We start from the raw sequence: 20,894 nt of genomic DNA on the forward strand, positions 1-20,894 counted from the left end.
ATTGAAAGCATACTTAATTCGCATCGGTCATCAAAACAGTACGTGTATGTAATACTGATTATTAAAAAAATGTAATTATGTCGATAAATGCCTGCTGGAATCCGTTACTACGACTACCGGATACAAGTCGATAGAAGACCGCTACAATTACTAGATCTTAATGCGTTATCAAATTGACATAGTTTTGATTAAGTGCCACTTAATACTCATGCATGTATAAATAATCTAAGAGCGTTTTATAGCTCATTATGTTTTTATAGCATTCTAACTATTTAAGATATGGATCTCTGATACAAGTGCGAAATTCTTCGGCGTTTTAGAACTTTTATGGTATCTAATGATGTCATAAAAGCGCTGGACACTTTGGCGTCGTATAATCTTTATGCACAATTTAATGCAAAATATTAGAATACGATGAAGCGGAAAAAGGACTAGGGGTGAACGGACAAAAGTTTTCATTGTCACATTTTTTCACAGTCGCGCGATTCTGAACGTGCCCTATGAAATGTGCACAAAATACATATTTATGATGGTATTGTATCCGCGGAAATGTCAGTGACAGGCAATATTTGGAAAATCTCAATATTAAGGGTTGGGCATATCGGTTAATAGTTCATGACACGATAAGATGCGCTACGAGGGTGTGACGTATGATAAAATAAATCTAACAGACACGCTGCTCTGAAAAGCACGTGCAGATAATTCAACAGGCAGAAAATCGTTCCGAATATTTAATACTATTTGTCATTACTATGTATCACTGATATAGTCTACTAATTGAACCACTTTTTCATGTATTAATGTTTTATAAAAATTGCAAAGTAAAATCATCTTCAAAAATACGATATTAGAATGTAAAAAAAATTGATTATTATTTGGAACGAAAATCAATTTTTTAAATTCGGTTCATCAATATAGTTCAAACTCCGCAGTTGGTAATATAGTTTAAAGCTTAGACTATATCATTAACTGTGGAGTTTAAACTCTAAACTCTCAAAACAATCACTTCACATTCAGTGGGTAATCAATTATAAATTGTGTCTAATTTGATGTTTTTCTTAGATGCAATGAATACAAAAACGTATTGTCCTTAATTCCACCCCTTTATTGATCTATCAAAATTTTGAGATATGAAAGCAAAAGTGCATTTTAAACATTAATCCAGGAAAATTATTTGTTCCTATTAATACTTTAACTTAAGTGAAACCTAAACATTAGTTAATATACATAATCCTTTTTTTCTGTTACTATATTTAAAATATAGCACTTAAAAATATATGTGAAATAAATGAGAAAGCAGACTTAAAACCGAAAGACATAATAAAATATTTGCCAACTAAATAGACGAAAAAACAAATATGGCGCATTCATTGGAACAAAATATATCTTCTTGCATATATCAAAAGATTATTATTTTGCACGACTTGCTTTGTAATTAATTATAATGCTTCAAACACAAAAACAAGCTTAGTTAAATGTATATGTACATACCTTAAAAATTCAACAAAATCACATAGCTGTTATAAGGGCTAAAAAAATATATATACACTATCAGAATATTTGATATTTTGCCAAATTAAAAAAACAGATATTTTTTTCTACATTACAAAATATGTTTTTGCACCATTTTATATAATACAATTAATTTTCTCAATTAAAGGATTAAAACAGTAAATTAATGTTAATTTCTACTAAGTTTTTTTATATGATTTTAAAGGAATGCTTAAATCTCATATGGATCTCAATATAAAATTGATTTATATGGTATTTAGTTATATAATTAAAATATTGTCATAGCAACAAATTTTCCTTACTGGATCTTTATCAAACGATTTCATTCATATTTAAAAAAAAACCTAGATGCTGATTCAATATATTGTTTCTCAACTTTAACTATTGTCTAAAAGTATAAATTTGATCGAGAAATTCGTGTCTCTAAAAGCCAGAACGCTTATGTTAAAAACGTAGCTGTATACATTCTTAGAATATTTTAGGTATAGAATTTAGAATATTTATTTTATAAATAAATATTTAATTAATAAAATAAAATATGTACATATGTATAATAATTTGTTTATCCATCATATATAAATTAGTTATGTATTTTCCTAAAATAATAGCCATCAAATACAGACTATCTTAAAGTCTAGATTACACATTAACTCTTTGATGCTACGAAGTCATTAAAAATCCTAATATATTACATATTCACCGGTTCATTCTACACGACAATAAATTAAAATATATATATATATATATATATATATATATATATATATATATATATATATATATATATATATATATATATATATATATATATATATATATATATATATATATATATAAAAAAAGTTTCATGGGATTGACACTGTGGGAGCTAATTTATTTTTTATAACCAAAAACAATGCGATACTCTGATCACTGATGTGACTTGGTAGACCTCGGCGTTAAGACGACGACCGGTGGCGCCTCGCCCGCCGATCTCTCGTAACATATAATTTCTAGCAACACGTAACTAAATATTATATCATTCAATAACTTTATTGTAGCGTTTGAAACTGTGTTTTATTCTCACCCAATACAAAATAACGCAGTAACAAATTCGCAAAAAAATAAGCATCATAACGTAAACCATGATTATTGTTGGCGTTTATTTTATATTAATAAATATTACGATACACCATTGTACAGCAACCAAAGAGTTAAGAAAGTACAAGCTTCCGCAATTAAACCTAACTATTAATTTCAATAAGAACTGCTTATAATTGACATAAGCAATCTACAGAAAGAAAGTATATATAGTTTGGGAATAAAAGGCCATTGTAACCACACCTATATTTGACAAAAAAAGCATTGTAACCACACGTGGATACTCGGCAAAAATTGTTGCAATTTAGCTAGGATGCTGCAGTGCATCCTCCGTATAACTATGACCTTGCTCATTTGCTTAAAGCTTTTAGAACTCTCCAAATGGTGTAAATTTATCAGGTTTGCGAAAAACATTTTGATTAGTTTTTCGTTAAGAAGTCCCAAGAATATTTATATAGAGATAAAAATATGTTACAACTTGTGTTTCTTTTTGAGAATTTCTCGAAAAAATAGCAAATCGAGGATTCACATTTCTCAAAAAATTCTGTGAATTCTCAAAAAGTTGAAAATAAAATTTGTAAAAATATTTTTAAATGTATTTAAGCCTGCATAAAAAAGTAAATCCATGCCAGATGTATGAAAATATGCGTGATCTATTGGAAGCCTTTGTAAAACTACATTAATATTAATAAAAAAATGCAGATTGCAAAAAAATACCAAAAATTTACGATTCTATGCTTTTTAAAAAGTTAGTTTAAGAATAATGTGTGATAATGTATATTCTAATATGTTTTAATAAATGAAAATTGTTTTAACATTCCTAAAGATCTACCATATATTATATAGTTATATTATAATTACATACATTACATATATTTTATTTAGCAAAATTTCTCGAGAATTTAAAAAAAAAAATTGAGTAGTGAAAATGAGAATTCTCTTTACTCGAGAAATGAAAAACATCAAGAAATCAGAATGCCTATTTACAACCCAATTTTATTTATTTTTTTAATATTTTTTTACCACAAATTGATCATTTGAGCGGTATCGCCGTACATGTACGGCGGTCGATCTTTCATTATTTTGAGGTACCCCATATAGTTATATATTAAATTAACATATATAACTAAATAAATAATAAATATTTTTTTTAAATTTAATTAGATGTAAATGATTTTTATAGAAAATATTACTAATAAATGAACAAAAAATATGTTATATTAATTTTATAAAAACATATTAAGAGCCTCTGAATTGATGTAAAAAAATCCACAAAAACCGAAAAATAAATAAAATATATGTAAAATTGATTAACAAAATTTTATATCAAAAAAGTGTTAAAATAAATTATTAAAACACAAAGCTGTAATTGACTATAAATTCAATATATAATAATAAATAACTACTCAAAGGGTTAAGATATTTTATAATACAAAGTATATATTAAATTGATTTAAAACTAAGGTTTGTGCTTAAATATTTTAAAATTGATAATGCTTATATTTTTACATTCAAGTCAGATTATTACATCTTCTAAAAGATAATTTATACAGCAGCATATCAACTATAGCTGTAAAAATAATAAAAACAACTATTGCAAAATTAAACTGTACATGCTACCATAAAATTAATTACAGACTATAAACATTATTACAATAACATAAACAATAATTATATAAAAAAAATAGTAAGCAATTTTTCTGTATCGGTTTATATATAATAATACAAAAAAACACTTCTACATAATTTACTCTCAGACTCAATAAAAACAACTTGAAATATATTAAAGCAATATAGATTTTTTTAGCCAAATTTTATGTGGAGATTAAAATTTTTGTTTTTATATCGATTTTAAACTCAAACATATTCTTTCGCACTAAATTCCGTTATATGCTTTAATGTGAAATATCTATGACATTTATATATTTACCAATATAAAAAAATCACTGGAAGATCTTTGATCTTGATAAAATCGCTATTTATTTTAGCACCATCCATGTCAAATAATGTTCATATTAAAAGTTAAATATTTAACAGGAGTTATAAATCAACACGTGATTAACTATTTCGAACACATACCACAATTTTTGCATGGCAAACTAAAGCAACCGGTTATCTGCCGGTAATTACTGAGATTATTTATATTCGGTCAAGCAGAGTTCACGCGGCTTCCGATATGCGATCTAATGTTGTTGACTCCTATTAAATTTGCTTATTTGCAATTTGAGGTGTGGTTATTATGTCACGGACACCTATGGTCTTCAATCGAAATATGCATCGTTTGGATTAAAGTAGATTGAACCGCGCCATAATTCATACTATTATCTTTGGTTGTAATCTACATGGCAAGATAGGGATATTAGCATCAAATGATTAATAGACTGAGCGGTATTCTACCATTTTTCATTTTAGATGACGTTAAAGATAAGTTTTTGGAAAATGAAAGTGTTTGTTATTGGACATAGCAGTGAAAATATAATATAAAGCAACCTATTTTAATAAATAATATATGTTAGACTCTTTCAGCCAATATTAACTCAAACGTTAATTGCGATATATTTATAATAATACGTATTACTGACTATTATTTTTAAGTTACCGATCGATTTGTTGCCGAATAATAATAGTATATTAAATTACGATCAGATTTAACACATCGTATACTTTTTTTAAAGTCGTCATGAACATGGAAAATAAGTCTAATTCGAGTTTGATGGATTTTGTATGCCAGCCTCTCGTTAAGAAAATAATCATGTGAGTCGAAACATTTTATTTATGTATATTATGAAAGTATTCATAATCTAATTACGAATAAAAAAATATGATTCAAGTAAAAAGGTCTTGAAGAATACCTTTAATTTTATTGATGATACAATAAAATAGTCATCTAATATTATATCATTTTTTGCTTTTTTCTACTATGAATAATTTTTATATTTTATTTGTGCGCATTGTTTATATTTTTGAGCATTGTGACACATTGGGTCACGATAGTCTTAATTGAATTTAAACAAATAAATCAGATTTGAATGTTAATATAAATAAAACGATACAATAAAACACAACGCTATGCTTTCATATTTTTATAGTAAAGAATTCAGTTGTGGTCTAGTTTTTAATTGCATAACATTTTTTGCAGCAAAATCAATTTCATTCACGATTTGAAAAATTCGCGTAAAATCACACAACTTTTCCAGTTGAAGCGAAACTTTCTGCAAGAACGACCGTTAATTTTCGTTCGATGCGCCGATTTGTCATGATATCTCTGACTTAATTAAGTCTCCATTGTTGTTCAGCATTTGCCAACATTGCAGGGGTAACGAACGTAGGTCACGTATTGTTCTCGCGAGTACAGTCGGGCAACAAGTTCCCACTGACGGACAAATTGGTCCCTTCAACAATAAAAATCTCTCGCCCTTTCGCGATTAACTGCAAGGTCACCTGCGATTAAATAAACTTATCATCGCATGTCTATCTGTTTTTTTTTCTTCACCTTTTTGCATTTCCGCATTGCTGACAATTTACGCGCTTTCCGTAATGAACTGTGCAAGGGAATAATGACTAAGCTTGGAAGACATTAATTAAAGAAACAATGGATAAGAAGACGTAAATCTTTTGTTAGAGCACGCGGTGTAAAGTTTACACAAAACCCTTTTTACATAATGTCGGCGTAAATAATGAGATTTGCGGAATTAACTCAGGAATTACTAGAACGTAAGTATACAATTCAGACATATTTTATGGCAGATGTATTTAAATGAAGACGTTTAATGTTATTTATGATTTACCATTTGAAATAACTTTCAGTTGTCCCGTTGAATAGAATATGGCATAATAAGCAGTAATTAACGCCTGGGGTGATATAAACGTAGTTTAGAATGTTTTACTTAAATAAACTTAAGTATAATTGCGCACATGGGATCAATTTTTTAACTATAAAAACTAGGCGGCTATCTAGTAACACTTACATGACGGTGTCGAGGGTAATGCATTATTGGCTGAACCATTATTGGGAGTACAGCGACCGGCGGGGTCTCGTACGTCAACCGTTTCTATCATAAAATTATTTAAAAAAAAATACTACTGCAGTAGCCTAGTCCATGTATAATTGCAACCCGTCACCATCTGTCCGTCAAAAATAATTTAAAAAATCACGTTCTTGTTTTTGATGCAGTTAAAAAAATATGTTCGTATGAATCAACCATTGCTTTACAAATCTGCGATATTACAGTAGTTTATAACAACGTTTTGAATTAAATAAAATGATTCACAAAACCGAATTAGCTGCTAAAAACGTATTTATTATGCGGAGTTATTAATTTGTCAAACACAATTTGAAGTATATATATTAAGCACGCTTGATAATTTTAAGTGTATAATATAATATATAATCTCAGTGTTATGATGTCATATTTGTCACTGAGAATTGTCAAGAGAGATTTGTCAAAGAATAGATAGAGAGAATATGCCATCAACTATACCGTATTAATTTTTACAACTGATATTATAAAAATCAACGAATAGTAAAATATCTCATCATTTATTCAATCTCAATAAACAATAAAGTTATAAGAGTAATATCATAAAGTTTTGGAAACATTTTAAAGTAAAATAAAGAACCAGATTAAAGTTACTTTTCATACAATTATGAAAAAACTTTTGTTCCTTTACTAGGAGTCACAGATCCTGAGTTGTCGACTATTGAACAGCGCACTTTAGTAGAAGTGACACTGGAGCTTTCATTCTTGTTTTGTCGGATCACCATTGAAGGCCTTTTAGAAAACGTTCTAGTCCTTGGCCGGTTGACCCCGCACAGACACTGAGGTTCAGCCAGTCTGTGCCACAACGACAAACCAAATTGTGCCTCGCTAACACAGCTCTAGATGGCGCTATGTTTAGGGTCTGTGCAGTATATACATATAATATATTTTTTTATTATTTTTTTTACCAAGGCTTGAATTGCGTCTAATCAACAACATTTTTTTTTGATAGATTTATCCTACATATAAAAACCAAACATTAAAATCAATAATGATACAATATATGTGTGTACACAAAAAAATATTAAAAAACAAATATAATAATAAAATTAACCATAGCAAGAAAAGTATTTTTTTATATTCACAATAAAATATGTTTGGTTCAGAATGTGATTTGCAGTGTTTATTTGAGCAAAGATTGTAACGCACGAACTTGTTCGGCGCAAAAACTGGAGTTTATCAATATAAAAGGATAACCCGAGTAGATTATTAATATTTTTTATATATATTTTATCACAATTTTTCGAGAATTTGAGAAGAAAAGTCATTACTGCTACAAAGCTTAATCTGCTTAAATTTATATGGAAGTAAAAATACAATTTGAAGCGTGTCTATTGTACATTATTGTGGTGTCTCATATTTTGCATCACAAATAACAGCATTTTAGATTTCTCTATAAATATCGACCAAATAGAAGTCAAATTCGTAATAAAGAAAATATATAAAATATAGGTTGTGAATAAAAAGCTTAACATCTTAGTTATTCAATTGTGTTTTAATATTAATTATTATTTTTTAACCCCTATATTACATACATACAAGTAGACTATTTAAGAAACATTATAACTACTCTGTGATGTAAACACAATCTAGATTCTAGAATCACCAAAAATAATTGCTCAATAAAAGTATGGACATATGTTTTTTTTTATATTCTTTAAATTGTTTTGAATCAATTAAAGACCCTGCACAAACAACGATGAATGTCACATTTGGGGGGAAACAAGTTTTAGATTTAATAGTGTTATATATGGAGCATAAAAAAGTTTAAGTAAGTATCACTAAACGTCAACTATAATTGAGATATTAAACAACATAAATTCATAAATAGTATCTATATTTATAGGGGTATAAAATTTCAACCATCTATACGAGTCATTCTAACGACCATTTAAACAAACAAAAAGAGATATTAAAAGTCGGGCCACAGTATATTCAAAACAACCGAAGAGAGATCTCGTGACCAAACAATTCCGCTAATAATGAAAAATATTGATCTGAATAACTCTTGGTGTCCTGTCAAAAGGGCACAGAACAATAAGGCGCAGCGACAAAATAGCGCAAAACAGCGCACAAACAAAACAGTGAAAAGCATATTTAAGAAAAAAAAACACGAAAATATTAAAATTCATATTATTTTGTCGCTGCGCTCTTTTGTTACTACACCTTCTCTTTGCTTGGAAAGGACGCGAACTAAAGAATACATTTTACCATGCGCATAATACTATTGTTATTTTAACCTCTGGTTACCGATCGCTGGAGTGTGGCTATCTGGACCGTTTCTATTTTAATACGTTAATTTATAATATTAGGCATGAACCAATCTATACTTATGCAGCGTTATAAAAAGGGCAGGGGTTGTAAATATTTGAAAAGTATTCGTACACATTTAATTTTATGTAATAAAAAATGTTTTATGAAAATTCTTGATTTGAAATTTTTTTGAGAAATTCTCGAGTAGAAACATTACTGGTAGGTATACATTTTTTAAACTATTTTTTATACTGCATTGAACAGTTAAAATTTAAACTATATATTCTGGTAGTCTATGAATGTACACATGTAACCAGGACAGTTGAGTCGATTTTTTGTTTTCAATCTCAAGCGCTCCTTTCAGAGTTAATTACAGCCTTTTAATGGCAAGCCGACTCCCATCAGTGTGCCACTCGTCCAGAACCAGTAGTGGTTGTTTGCACTTTTCAGCAGATCTCGTCTTCGTTGCAATGCGGACCAATTAGAGCACCGATGCACGGTGCATTCACGATTCCGTTGGATGACGTTAACGGGTCGGGCCATCGTCGGTGGTCAGTTACGTCCACCGAACCAGATCTCTCTCTCTTCGGGCCATACGCCAACAATTATATCAGCAATGCGTAATGGTAAACGCGATCGAGGTGGCCGGGGACCGTTAAGTGTTAAGGCCATCATCGAGGTTGATCGGTTTGATCTAGCGTTTGTCACGGAGCTCATAGACCATTGTCGTCGTACGATGTGGACGATTAAGATCGGACAGATCTGGAGCAGAATTCCAGATATACATGCTTTCACCCATGAGGGCTATACGAAACGCGAAATATGCCTTCACGGATAATCCGTGACGGATAATCGATGCGGCTGATGTCGTAAAATGTGGAGCGAATGTATAGCGTGATTTGATTTTTTTGCAAATTTGGTTATTTTGTACATGACAGAGAAATTCAATACAGTTTCTGGCATTGGGGGGAGATAGACTATAGCAAATTTGCTTTGAATTGCTATTACATTAAAAAAAATCGCATAACTAGATCGTGATTGAGCTTTGCTATACATATAATATATATAAAAATAACCGAATAATCTAAGCTTTCCAATTTTTTTGAGTGCCTAGTAGTTTTTATTTTTATAAATATAAAAAATTAATGATAAACTATTTATAAATCACTGTGAAATTCGTGTATCCTTTGACATCATCGGATGATCGCCCACAAATAGCCACCTGGAAATTACGATTTCAACCATTTTTATGTACCGGAATTAAAATTAACAATTGAAGGCCTTATATGATACATTATTTTATTTTTGAAATGAATAGTGCTGGGCATTTTCTATTAGCTTCGTTAAGGAAAAAATAATGGAAAAACAAGCAATGTCCAAACATTTTGTATAAAGAACTACCAATGTACTGAACATTTATGGCTCTTTACAATAAAGTGACTATACGATTCATGTATAAAGTTTAAAAAAATCTCATTTCGTGTAAATATAAATAATTTCGTTTAAAAAGTGTTATATTCCTCATTTTTGTTAAATATGAGTTGGTCATAGACACTAGAGTGGAATTAAAAGTGAAAAAATGTGATGATATATGTATGTATAATTTTATAAAATATCGACCCTTATCGACTCTTTCTTAAACAGGAGGATCGAGCGGCTTATGTTACAAAAACGCCGCAAAAACACAAGAGCAAACACATCACGTGCATGCACAATACCGATTTTCTCTAGTCTGTGCGTGAATGTTTCTTCAACATTAACAACATTTTGTGTTTTTAAATGTTGAAGGGATACTAGTTTATTACATTACTCAAAAAAATGAAGAAAAATCTTTAAAAAAATAAATCAGTTGCAGATCGTCATTTGAGTGATTCTAATACCTTACATTTTATAATTAATGTAACTAATGAACCAAAAGAGGCATTTTAAATAAAAATTAATAGTTTATATTAATCATGTGGATGAAAATATTTCAGGTATAAAATAAATATTTATATTTAAGCAATGAAAATCTATTATTGCAAAATATGAAAACGTAAAGTTGAAAATGTTTTTTTTATGTTAAACTACTGTTAATGTTGCAAAGAAATATATAATATAAAGTTTAAACAATTTTAGTATTACTCTCGTAATAAGGTTAATTTACACAATAATTGATTATCATTTGATTTTAAATCATTACTTCTCCAAAGGAACAAAAATTGGGATAAAATTATTTCGAAAGCGAGAAAAACGCCTTTCAAAAAATACTCTTAAACCATATTTCACAGCTTCTATTTGTAAACATTTAATAGTTTTTATGGCAAATTACAAAATTGATTACTCATTAAACGAAGAGGTATGTCAAAACAGTTTTTCTGGGACTTGAGATCGATTTAAAATTACCAAAAATATTGAACTTCCCACTACAATTATGTTTTTGCGAGAATATGATTGACCTATTCAATTGAAAGCGCAAAAATCTGATTTATTAAGTTTAACAAAATACCTTCAAGATCCTGCCAATTTCTTATGAAAATTTATTAGACAATAATACAGTGGAATACATTGAAATGGATATTATAGGTGTCTCGAGTGATGAAGAAAAATGCTATATATTTACAAACTTGGTATTGTATTATTTTCTGAGTTTAGTATTTTAAATGTATACATGTTGTATACTCAATAATGTTTAAGTTAAGAGGTAAATATAAGCAAATTGTAAATAATAAATATGTCACGAAGGTTGAGTTTTAACAAAAACAACAGCGAATGTAAAAAAATAAGATGTTGTTTATAATATGTAAACTTTGATCGCTAATTCCACAGTTTAATAAAAAATGTGTAAAAACTTTTTATTTCGGTACTTTCGAAAGCCCTGCTCCTGACCGTTAAGCGAGGTCGCTATTTCATGCTATAAAATTGATAGTATTTTTGATCTTAAAATTTGCTTATATGGCTCATTGTCAATTAAGTTCAACGCGTACTATGATAATCTACTAATCCAAAGACATGTATTATACATATTATGAAATACACACAAACATATAATATTTTATTAACCTAAAATACACTGTTTATGGTATCGCTATTCTGACTTCCATCATGCCACAAATCATCGTCTTATTAACTGTCCCGTTTATGACCGTTCTGCTACGTGTTTTTCGACACACCCACAATCGAATTCATAACTGGTTAAACATCGATATAACAGGGTTACAAGAGCAAATGTTTTGGAAGTTAAAAACTTGGGCAATGGCAACCCTAGATACGAGCAATTTCAGACGTATCGATGACACTGCACTTTGATGTCTTCTAACTCTATACCTAAAGACAAGGATTTGGCGTACAAGTTCGAAATTCGATATGTTACTAAGCAATGGGCACTTGCGCAACTACTACAGTGCGTGAAGTAATTTCGTTCGAGTACTACCTATTACCTACTGTGTGACGCAACAGTGTTTTTTACAAGGATGAGGTCAGAACGTGATCCTAATCGAAGCAAATAGATAATCGAATCACGTCTGTGGCATGCCTTGTTTTTATTTCAATTTGAGTTAAATCCGGACGGATATTACATATTTACGAATTTTTCGTGAATGCAATAAAAAACCTTGATCCCTCAATTTAAATTCTAGATCTGGTTTTATCCCTGCGGAATTGGAGTTTGCTTATTATAGTCCGAGACAAAACGCTTAGATTTATTAGTACCATATAAGTTGACGTGCCATTTTAATGACCGAGAAATGGCTAATGAACGATCGAGAGCTAGCGGACCGCTCGACAAAAGCAATTTTGACTTTGAACTGTTAATATATACTTATATACCTATGTATAGAAGTGTAGATTGTACATAGTATGTGGTACTCTTTTTTTATATTCAAAACTTCGCTAATGTCTACTCGGGGCTATGCCGTTTTTCATGTTTTCACGTTGTTTGCACTAATAGCAATGGGTATAATGACACCGTGGCGAGAGAGTGAAAAAATTCTATAGGTAATAATGCTAAACGCTAAAACGGTACATGCGCGTGTTATAATATACTGTACAGAATATGCAAAAAAATACACTCAATATTAAAAGAATATTAAAAAAAAGTATTTAAAATTCTTTTGATACTGTAGCTGTATTGTTACAGTATTTTCAAGCATTCATGACAGTGTATCGCAAAAGTATTACTAAATTATCAAATAAACTTATTCTAAATGACATACATGTGATGAACGATTTACTTTATAATAGTAACAGTAATATCTAAAAATTATGAACCGTAGTAAAATATAGAATTAATACTGATTTTTGAGAATCGTAACATAAGATTACGTCAATTTTTAAAAGTAGGCTACACTTGGTGCAAAGTAATACATATGAGATGAAGTAGCTCATTATTAGTTTTTTTTATACCAAATATATACGAACTAACTCGGTTTAAATTAATTATCACGATATTCAACAGTGAGATTTGAAAAATCTAGGAAAACCTAATATGTGATGGTCGATCGGAATGAAAATTATATTATAATCACTACCTTCAATCTACCAGATACAAAACTGTCCAGGTTGGATATAAGTCACCATTGGTCTATGCTAGTAGAAGTCTTAGCAACCAATATATTTAATCAGTAAGTGTAGAATTTTTTTTTAATAATATGATTGATAGAATTTAAATTATAGCGGTGATGCATTTCATATTACAAATATATTTTATAAGTTCTTAAAACTTATCTTTTAATTTTGTAGATATTTTTTCTAACTTAAGGCTTTTATATTATTTCACCTTGACAAAATCATTAAAATTTAATTTTCATGTTTACATAACGATTTTATAAGTATAATTTTTTACTCTATAGTTATTTCTTATAGTCGAGATTTCCATTATTTTTAACTGCAACAAATCAAAAATATTTTGATTTTTGCGTTATTTTGTTAAAATTATTAATACATAAAAATTATGTTATTGTTAGAAAATGAAACGAAATAAGAATAAAAATAAATAAAACAGACTATACCAAAAAGTCACTTTTCAGTGCATAATTAATAAAAAAACTCAGCTACAAATAAATTCTAAATAACAAATAATAATAATAATTAAATTGGAAAATAGTTTTGTTTAATTTGACAAAATCGACTATAACAAAAAAAAAATTTTCAGTGTATAATTGATAAAAAAATTTAGCTAAAAATTAATTTATTAGTATATTGTATTATAAACAAAAATAAAAATTCACTCAAGATATAGTTTTGAGAATCTTTCCAATGCAAAATCTTTTGTCAAAACCGAAAAATTATCAAAATAAAGAAAAAATCGACTATAACAAAAACATACTTTTCACTGTATAATTAATAACTAAACTCAGCTGTAAATCAATTTATTTTGGTTTAGTGTTTCATATATAATGAAACACTAAACGTTGTCATCTCAAAATCGATTACCAAAGCCGATTTTTTCCAAAATAATAATAAAATCGACTATAACAAAAAAAATACTTTTAAATCAACGATACAATGTACTTAGAAAAAAGTTTTGAGTATCTTGCCATAGCAAAATATTTTATTAAAACCGATTTTTTACCATAATAATAAGATCGGCTGTAAAAAAAAATCATATTTCAGTGAATATTTGATAACAAAATTCAGCAATAATTAAATTTAATTAGTAAAGTATTTTTATAGATAACGATATTATACAATTTAAAAAATGTTTTTTGTATTACAAAATCGATAGCCAAACTCATTTTTTACAAGATAAAATCGACTATAACAAAAAATCACTTTTCAGTGTATAATTGATTAATATATTATAGTATGAATAACGATTAAAATGCAATTAAAATATAGTTCTGAGTATATTGTCAGGGCAAAATCATTTGTCAAAACTGATTTTTTCCATAATAATGATAAAATCGACTATAACAAAAAATCACTTCAGTTAATAATTTATAACAAAATCCGGTTATAAATGAATTTAATGAGTACAATATATTATAAATAACAGTAAGAAAGCAATTAGAAAGTAATTTAGATTATTTTTGTTATAATCGATTTTGCTATGCCATGATACTCAAAACTATTTTATAATTGCATTCTTGTCGTTATTTATAATAATAAATAACGATAAGAATGCAATTATAAAATAGTTTGAGAATTTTGTCAAAACCAATATTTTCCAAAAGAATATTAAAATCGATTATAACAGAAAAAAACATTTTAGTCATAATTGATACAAATTTAATTGTAAATTGAGTGCATTTGGAATTTTGGAAAATTTTGCCAGAGTAAAATCTACTTTATTAATACCAATTTTTAACCATAATATTGAAACAACGCTAAAAAACTCGGCTATAAATAACTATATAAATCTAATTAGAAAATAATTAAAGCAAAATCTTTGGCTACAACCGATTTTTTCCAAAATAATGACAAAATCGAATATAACAAAAAAATACAAATTATTAATGTATTACATATAAACAATGATAAAAATAGTTTTGAGTATCTTTTCAGACCAAAATATTTGCTAAAACTGATTTTTTCCATAATAATGATAAAATCGACTATAACGAAAAACTACTTTTCACTTTATAATTAATGAACAAAACTCAGCTACAAATAAATTTAATTAGTACAGTATATTATAAATAGCGATATGAATGTAATTAGAAAATATTTTTGTGTATATTGTCAGAACAAAACCGATTGCCAAAAACGTTTTTTTGCAAAATAATGATAAAATCAACTATAACAAAAAAAAGCGTTTTTAGCGTATAATAGATAATAAAATTTAAATATAAATTAATTACATTATTTAAAGCAACGATAAGCATGCATTTATAAAATAGTTTTGAGTATCTTGCTAGAGCAAAATTTTTGTCAAAATTTATTTTTTCTAAAACAAAAATATTCACGATAAAACTGAAATAGCTTCTAAGAGAAATATTATGTAGCGTTATTATTGAATTGTATTTAACATGTTTTATTGTGTTAACGAAGGTGATCGAACATGATTTTTAATCTGTGAAATTAAGAGAAGAATACTTTGATATTATCCTATATTTGTCAAATATACTTTGTAATAAAAAATGCTTATAAAATGATTTAATATGTTAGTTATAACAAATTGCTATTTAATTTGAAAACAACTGGTAGTTATTCCTTCTTATATTATCTTCTTCCGCGAACCTTAACCATTTATATTTATAGTTCAAATATAAACGAGTATACAATCATTTACAATGGAGAACTTTTATGTACAGTTTTATGTATCTTGGAACAAATATTCAATCTCACAAAGATAGTAAAATAGAATTTATTTTTCATCTAGTCGGAAAAATAATATTATTTTAAAGAAATATGTATAGAATGTTAATTGCATAAATTGGTATAGCTAAAAAAATAGTTAACACCTTTTTGCGGTTCCGCACAAATGGATATTATGAATTGTTTGCGTTTGGTCACGGTTTTCGTTTTTGCGGTTTATGAATTTATTACAATGATGTATTAACAACATTTACGAGTTGAGCCGACGTCGGCTTGATTGGATAATATTCCACTCGCATACACAAATTGTCGATTTATGTTACTTATTATGGGTGTAACGCGTCTGTAACAAACTTCTCTCCAGTTCAATATTTGCACATACAGTGCATTGAAAAAATATCAATTTTATAGTTCTCGGTAAATTTGCTAACAAAACATCCAGAAGGGAATCTATTTCTCTTTCTTCCCCATTAGTAAAATTCCTCATGTTATAACCGGAAGTTGTTTGTCTACGTGGATTTCCATTAGTCCCTATCCTTATATACCTATCTCCCCCGAAGGGTTCCCCTTTTCCTTTTATTTGTCGGAATATCGTACGTCACCCCATCTCGATGAACTTTATCGATTGATTTTCTATCCAATGGCAGGCCAAAGATTGAGAGTATCTGGATTAAATAATTATACAAAAACGCACCCCCGGCAAACAATTTTTGACATCAGTGCCATTGTGGCATTCCCCCTCAGATGAAATTGATTCCTCCCGCCACAATAAATTCGCATACACATGAATGGATTCCCAATATATTAATGGTATTCTCTCAAGAATGGCGGACACCTTACACTAAAACTCTACTTCACTAACCGAAACCAATTTCTATAATAGTGGGCAGTCAAAAGTAAGATTGCTGTTATTTAATATTTACTAATAAAATATGATTAAGCATAGTATTTAAATATTTTATGCAGTTAAATATTTGCTTAATAAAATCGAAAGGCTTCGAATTTGTGTTTTTTTAATGTAATCGTATCAGGAAGATCTGAATTAGTGATTATTATATAATCATAAATCATCACAGATAAGGTTTTCCTAGATTTTTCTAATCTTCGTGATGATTAATTAAAATCGAGCTAGGTCGTACATAAGTATTGAACATTCTTTAATAATGAGTTACTTCAGCTCATAGAGAAAATTATATATTTATAGTGTTTCTTCTCAAGAATTATTTCTCGAGATAATAGCCAAATCGACCAAAATTTTTTTTGAAAAATTAAATGATTTTGGGAGAATTTGTGTTGAAAATTAAATTTGTACAACTGTTAAAAACCGTTGCATAATAAAGGGTAGATTTTTGCTAGATGTTTTTAAATATGCATGTTTAGATGATGTATTTGATAATCTAAGAACTACATTAAAAATCAGATCGCTCCGCCTGGGAATCAGAAAATTGCAAAAATTTATGGAAGCTTAACACAGATTTTTTTTCAACAAAACTTTTCTAACATAAGAATAATTTATTATAATGTACCTACTAATATATCTTAATAAATAATAAGTATTTTACCATTCTTTAAATTTAATTACTATTATATTTTATTGCAAAAATAAAAACAGTGATGGTATTTTACCTATATATTATAAAGATATATACTATTATTTATTGTATTAATATAATTCACATATATTTTTTTATATAAAAAAATGAGAATTTAATATTTTTCGAGAAATAAAAAATACCGAGAAACCAGAATGTCTATATATGTAATACAAGTTTTTTTAGAGCAACAACGAGAGAACATAATGATATTGGAATATTTGTTGATACTCGTATATTTTGGTTTTAATCATAATATTAAAATTTGTTATAACCTTTATATTATAATTACTATTTAATGTTTTTATCAATGGTATTATTTTTTTATATAGTTGAATGATTAATAAATTAATTACAACTAATTTAGGAGAAAATAAACTAAGAATGTCAGTTAGTAGCAATAATACTAAGTCTATACAAAATAATTTTTGCCACAAAGATAAAATAGTTTGATTTAATCAGATTTAAGATATTTAAGAATTTAGAAATTTATCTCTTTGAAATGCAAGAGAATTGATAATTTAGAATATTATCATAATTTATATTCAATACCACCTATTATCAGATTTTCCTAATTTCATGCTATGGTTAATATTAAAAAAACATAAAATACTATGCTATGTTTCTGCCATAAATATATGAGATATCTAATGTAAATATAGAAATACCAGCATAGTACAGACATGTATTTATTTTTATAAATCTATTCTCAGCCTTTTTACTTTGACAAAATAGCAAAAAAATATTACTGTTTATATTTTATTATTAATTATACTACATAATACATATTTAAAATTTTTATGACTTATTTTTAGGCCTTAGATTATATAAATGAATTTTTAAAATCAAAAATCTGAATTTGCGTAAAAATATTTCAGTAGTTTGAATATAGTAGCATGTACTATATGTAATTTACTCAAATTATTCTGTATTTGTGGCAAAAAAAAGTGTTAAGCAATAGTTGTTTTGTGACAATATAAACAGCTTACATGTTTGCTAAATTGAATTCGTTTCAATAGAAAAAAATATTTTTGTCAAAAATTCAAGTCAAAAAATACATGATGTATGTATCAAGGATCATATAAACATTGCTAGATATTTAAAGCATTACAATGTAGGAGTATTTAATAATTATTATTGATTAAGAATTGTATTATTATCATTATTTGAATTCTGATTGTTGGCAAAAATCTTGTATGTTATTTTAATTATAATTATTTTTTTCCCTATTTTGGTATATAACAGCAATAGTGAATCAGAAAAATTTAAATAAAAATAATTTATATGTATTACTCGAGGCGTAAATATAGACATACTGGTATCAATAACAGTATCTAGAAATATCGATCCATCTCTTCTAACACTTATTTTGACTCACCGCTTGAGCAGAGATGGAGAGTGCAGCAATAATTGATAAGCAGCAAACAACCCTCACGAGGGACGAAGTCATCTCGAGGCACTTTATCTATCAAGTTTATTTCAGAAACACTCAATCTAGTTCGAAGATGTTTACACAGCGTCCAAGATACGAGATTAGTTAGCGAGTCTTCTACGGAAGACGTCAGCTAGAGATGACCGTGCGGAAGCGAGTGGCATCCGAGAGGTCTGTACACCGACTGAGGGAGGACAGTACCGACGAGGAGAGACCAACCAGCACGCACTCGGACTCAACCTCCGTTAACCTGCAGCTGGTTTCCATATATCGGCGACGGTTATGTGTCATTGTTATGCTATGTCAGTGCGGAAAAGCTCGCCGTGGAGCTCGGTCCCACGATGCGGTGATTTGGTGGAAAGCTCCCGGCGAGTGCTTCGCAGGTTACTAATTAAAAAAATGAAAATTTAGCGGAGGAGTGTTACTTGCATGAGTAATAGATGACCGAGAAAATCTAACTGGATTTTGAATGCGTATCTCTAATCTACTATTATGTCATAACCGGTTAACTACATTTGGTTTTGGTGTGTACATAAATATGCACGTAATTTTAGACCGCGACTTCAATGAAATGCATAAATGAACATTTGATTGCGATAAAACGTAGCTGTGTAATCAAATTTAAATAAAAACTAAATTATTACATTTGTATGGATAAACTATCATTTGGCTTTCCCCGGATACTAATTAGAAGATCTAATTTATGTGATACGCATTTGAAAAACAATTTAGTTTGACACATCTGGTTCATCGATGTTTTTAATTTCTCGAAAATTTTCTCTCAATAAAAAAATATAGGTAATATGTATTTTAATATAATAATACAATATATTAATATAAATATCTTTTTAATATTGATAAACAGAGAACTGAATGATCGTTAAAGAAAACAAACTTCAATAGGATGGTGATTTGTTATAATGGTTACTAATAATCGAAGGAAGAAAATTTATTACAAGTACGTCGAGCTATGAAGGAATTTAGGGCTTCCGTATTTATATCCGAATCGTAGGAAAAATGTCAAGAACAGCTTTTGCTACTATATATTTTTAATATTTCGAACAAAAAAAAAGCCTCTTTGAATTATTTAAAAACGAGATTAAAGTGAGATAAAAGCCCCCATATATTTTTTCAATCTGCCGATTTTTTCTCAACAGATAATTAATGTATTTTTTAAATTACAAAAACAGAGATAGTTGAGAAAATCGTAAACAAATTTTTGCCATTCATATACTTCCCAGATAAAAGCTTTCAAGAAAGCATGTATATTTTTTAAACATCTGTCACAGACCTATCCTTTCTTATGTAGCGGTTATAAAAAATTTAAAATATTCGTATAAATTATTTTTTAACGAGGTTAAGAGATACTGATTCTGTACAAAAAGAAATTGATTATAATTATTACTTTAATAATTTAGTATTTTTACTTCCAACTTAACAGTGATTTTATTTTGAATTTATATTTTTTAAATGTAATTAATTGTATTTTTAAATAAATATATTTTCTATGTATTAATTTATATTTATACAAAGAAATATATATATATATATATATATATATATATATATATATATATATATATATATATATATATATATATATATATATATATAATGTGTATATATAATGTGTATAAAATTTGAATCCTATAAAAAATATTTTAATAATTAAAAAAAAATTAATTACATTTTTTAACTAACATATCATACGTGTAACATTATTATCGAACTTTCCATAACATCGCCGAA

At 27.9% G+C, this 20,894-nt stretch overlaps 1 protein-coding gene across 1 annotated transcript in view; it reads right to left on the minus strand.

The window, feature by feature from the left end:
• Nucleotides 1–19,334, minus strand: part of LOC148236417 (uncharacterized) — a 65,900-nt gene extending 46,566 nt beyond the window's left edge. Inside the window, exon 1 of the mRNA XM_088182441.1 lies at nucleotides 19,092–19,334. Coding sequence (XP_088038567.1) covers nucleotides 19,092–19,163 — 72 coding nt within the window. The 5' untranslated portion in view covers nucleotides 19,164–19,334. The remainder of the gene's footprint in view (nucleotides 1–19,091) is intronic.
• Nucleotides 19,335–20,894: the final 1,560 nt, after the last annotated feature.

This window comes from Plectrocnemia conspersa, unplaced genomic scaffold, assembly GCF_051122295.1.
Source record: "Plectrocnemia conspersa isolate PC_06_02 unplaced genomic scaffold, ASM5112229v1 ptg000003l, whole genome shotgun sequence".
NCBI lineage: Eukaryota > Metazoa > Arthropoda > Insecta > Trichoptera > Polycentropodidae > Plectrocnemia > Plectrocnemia conspersa.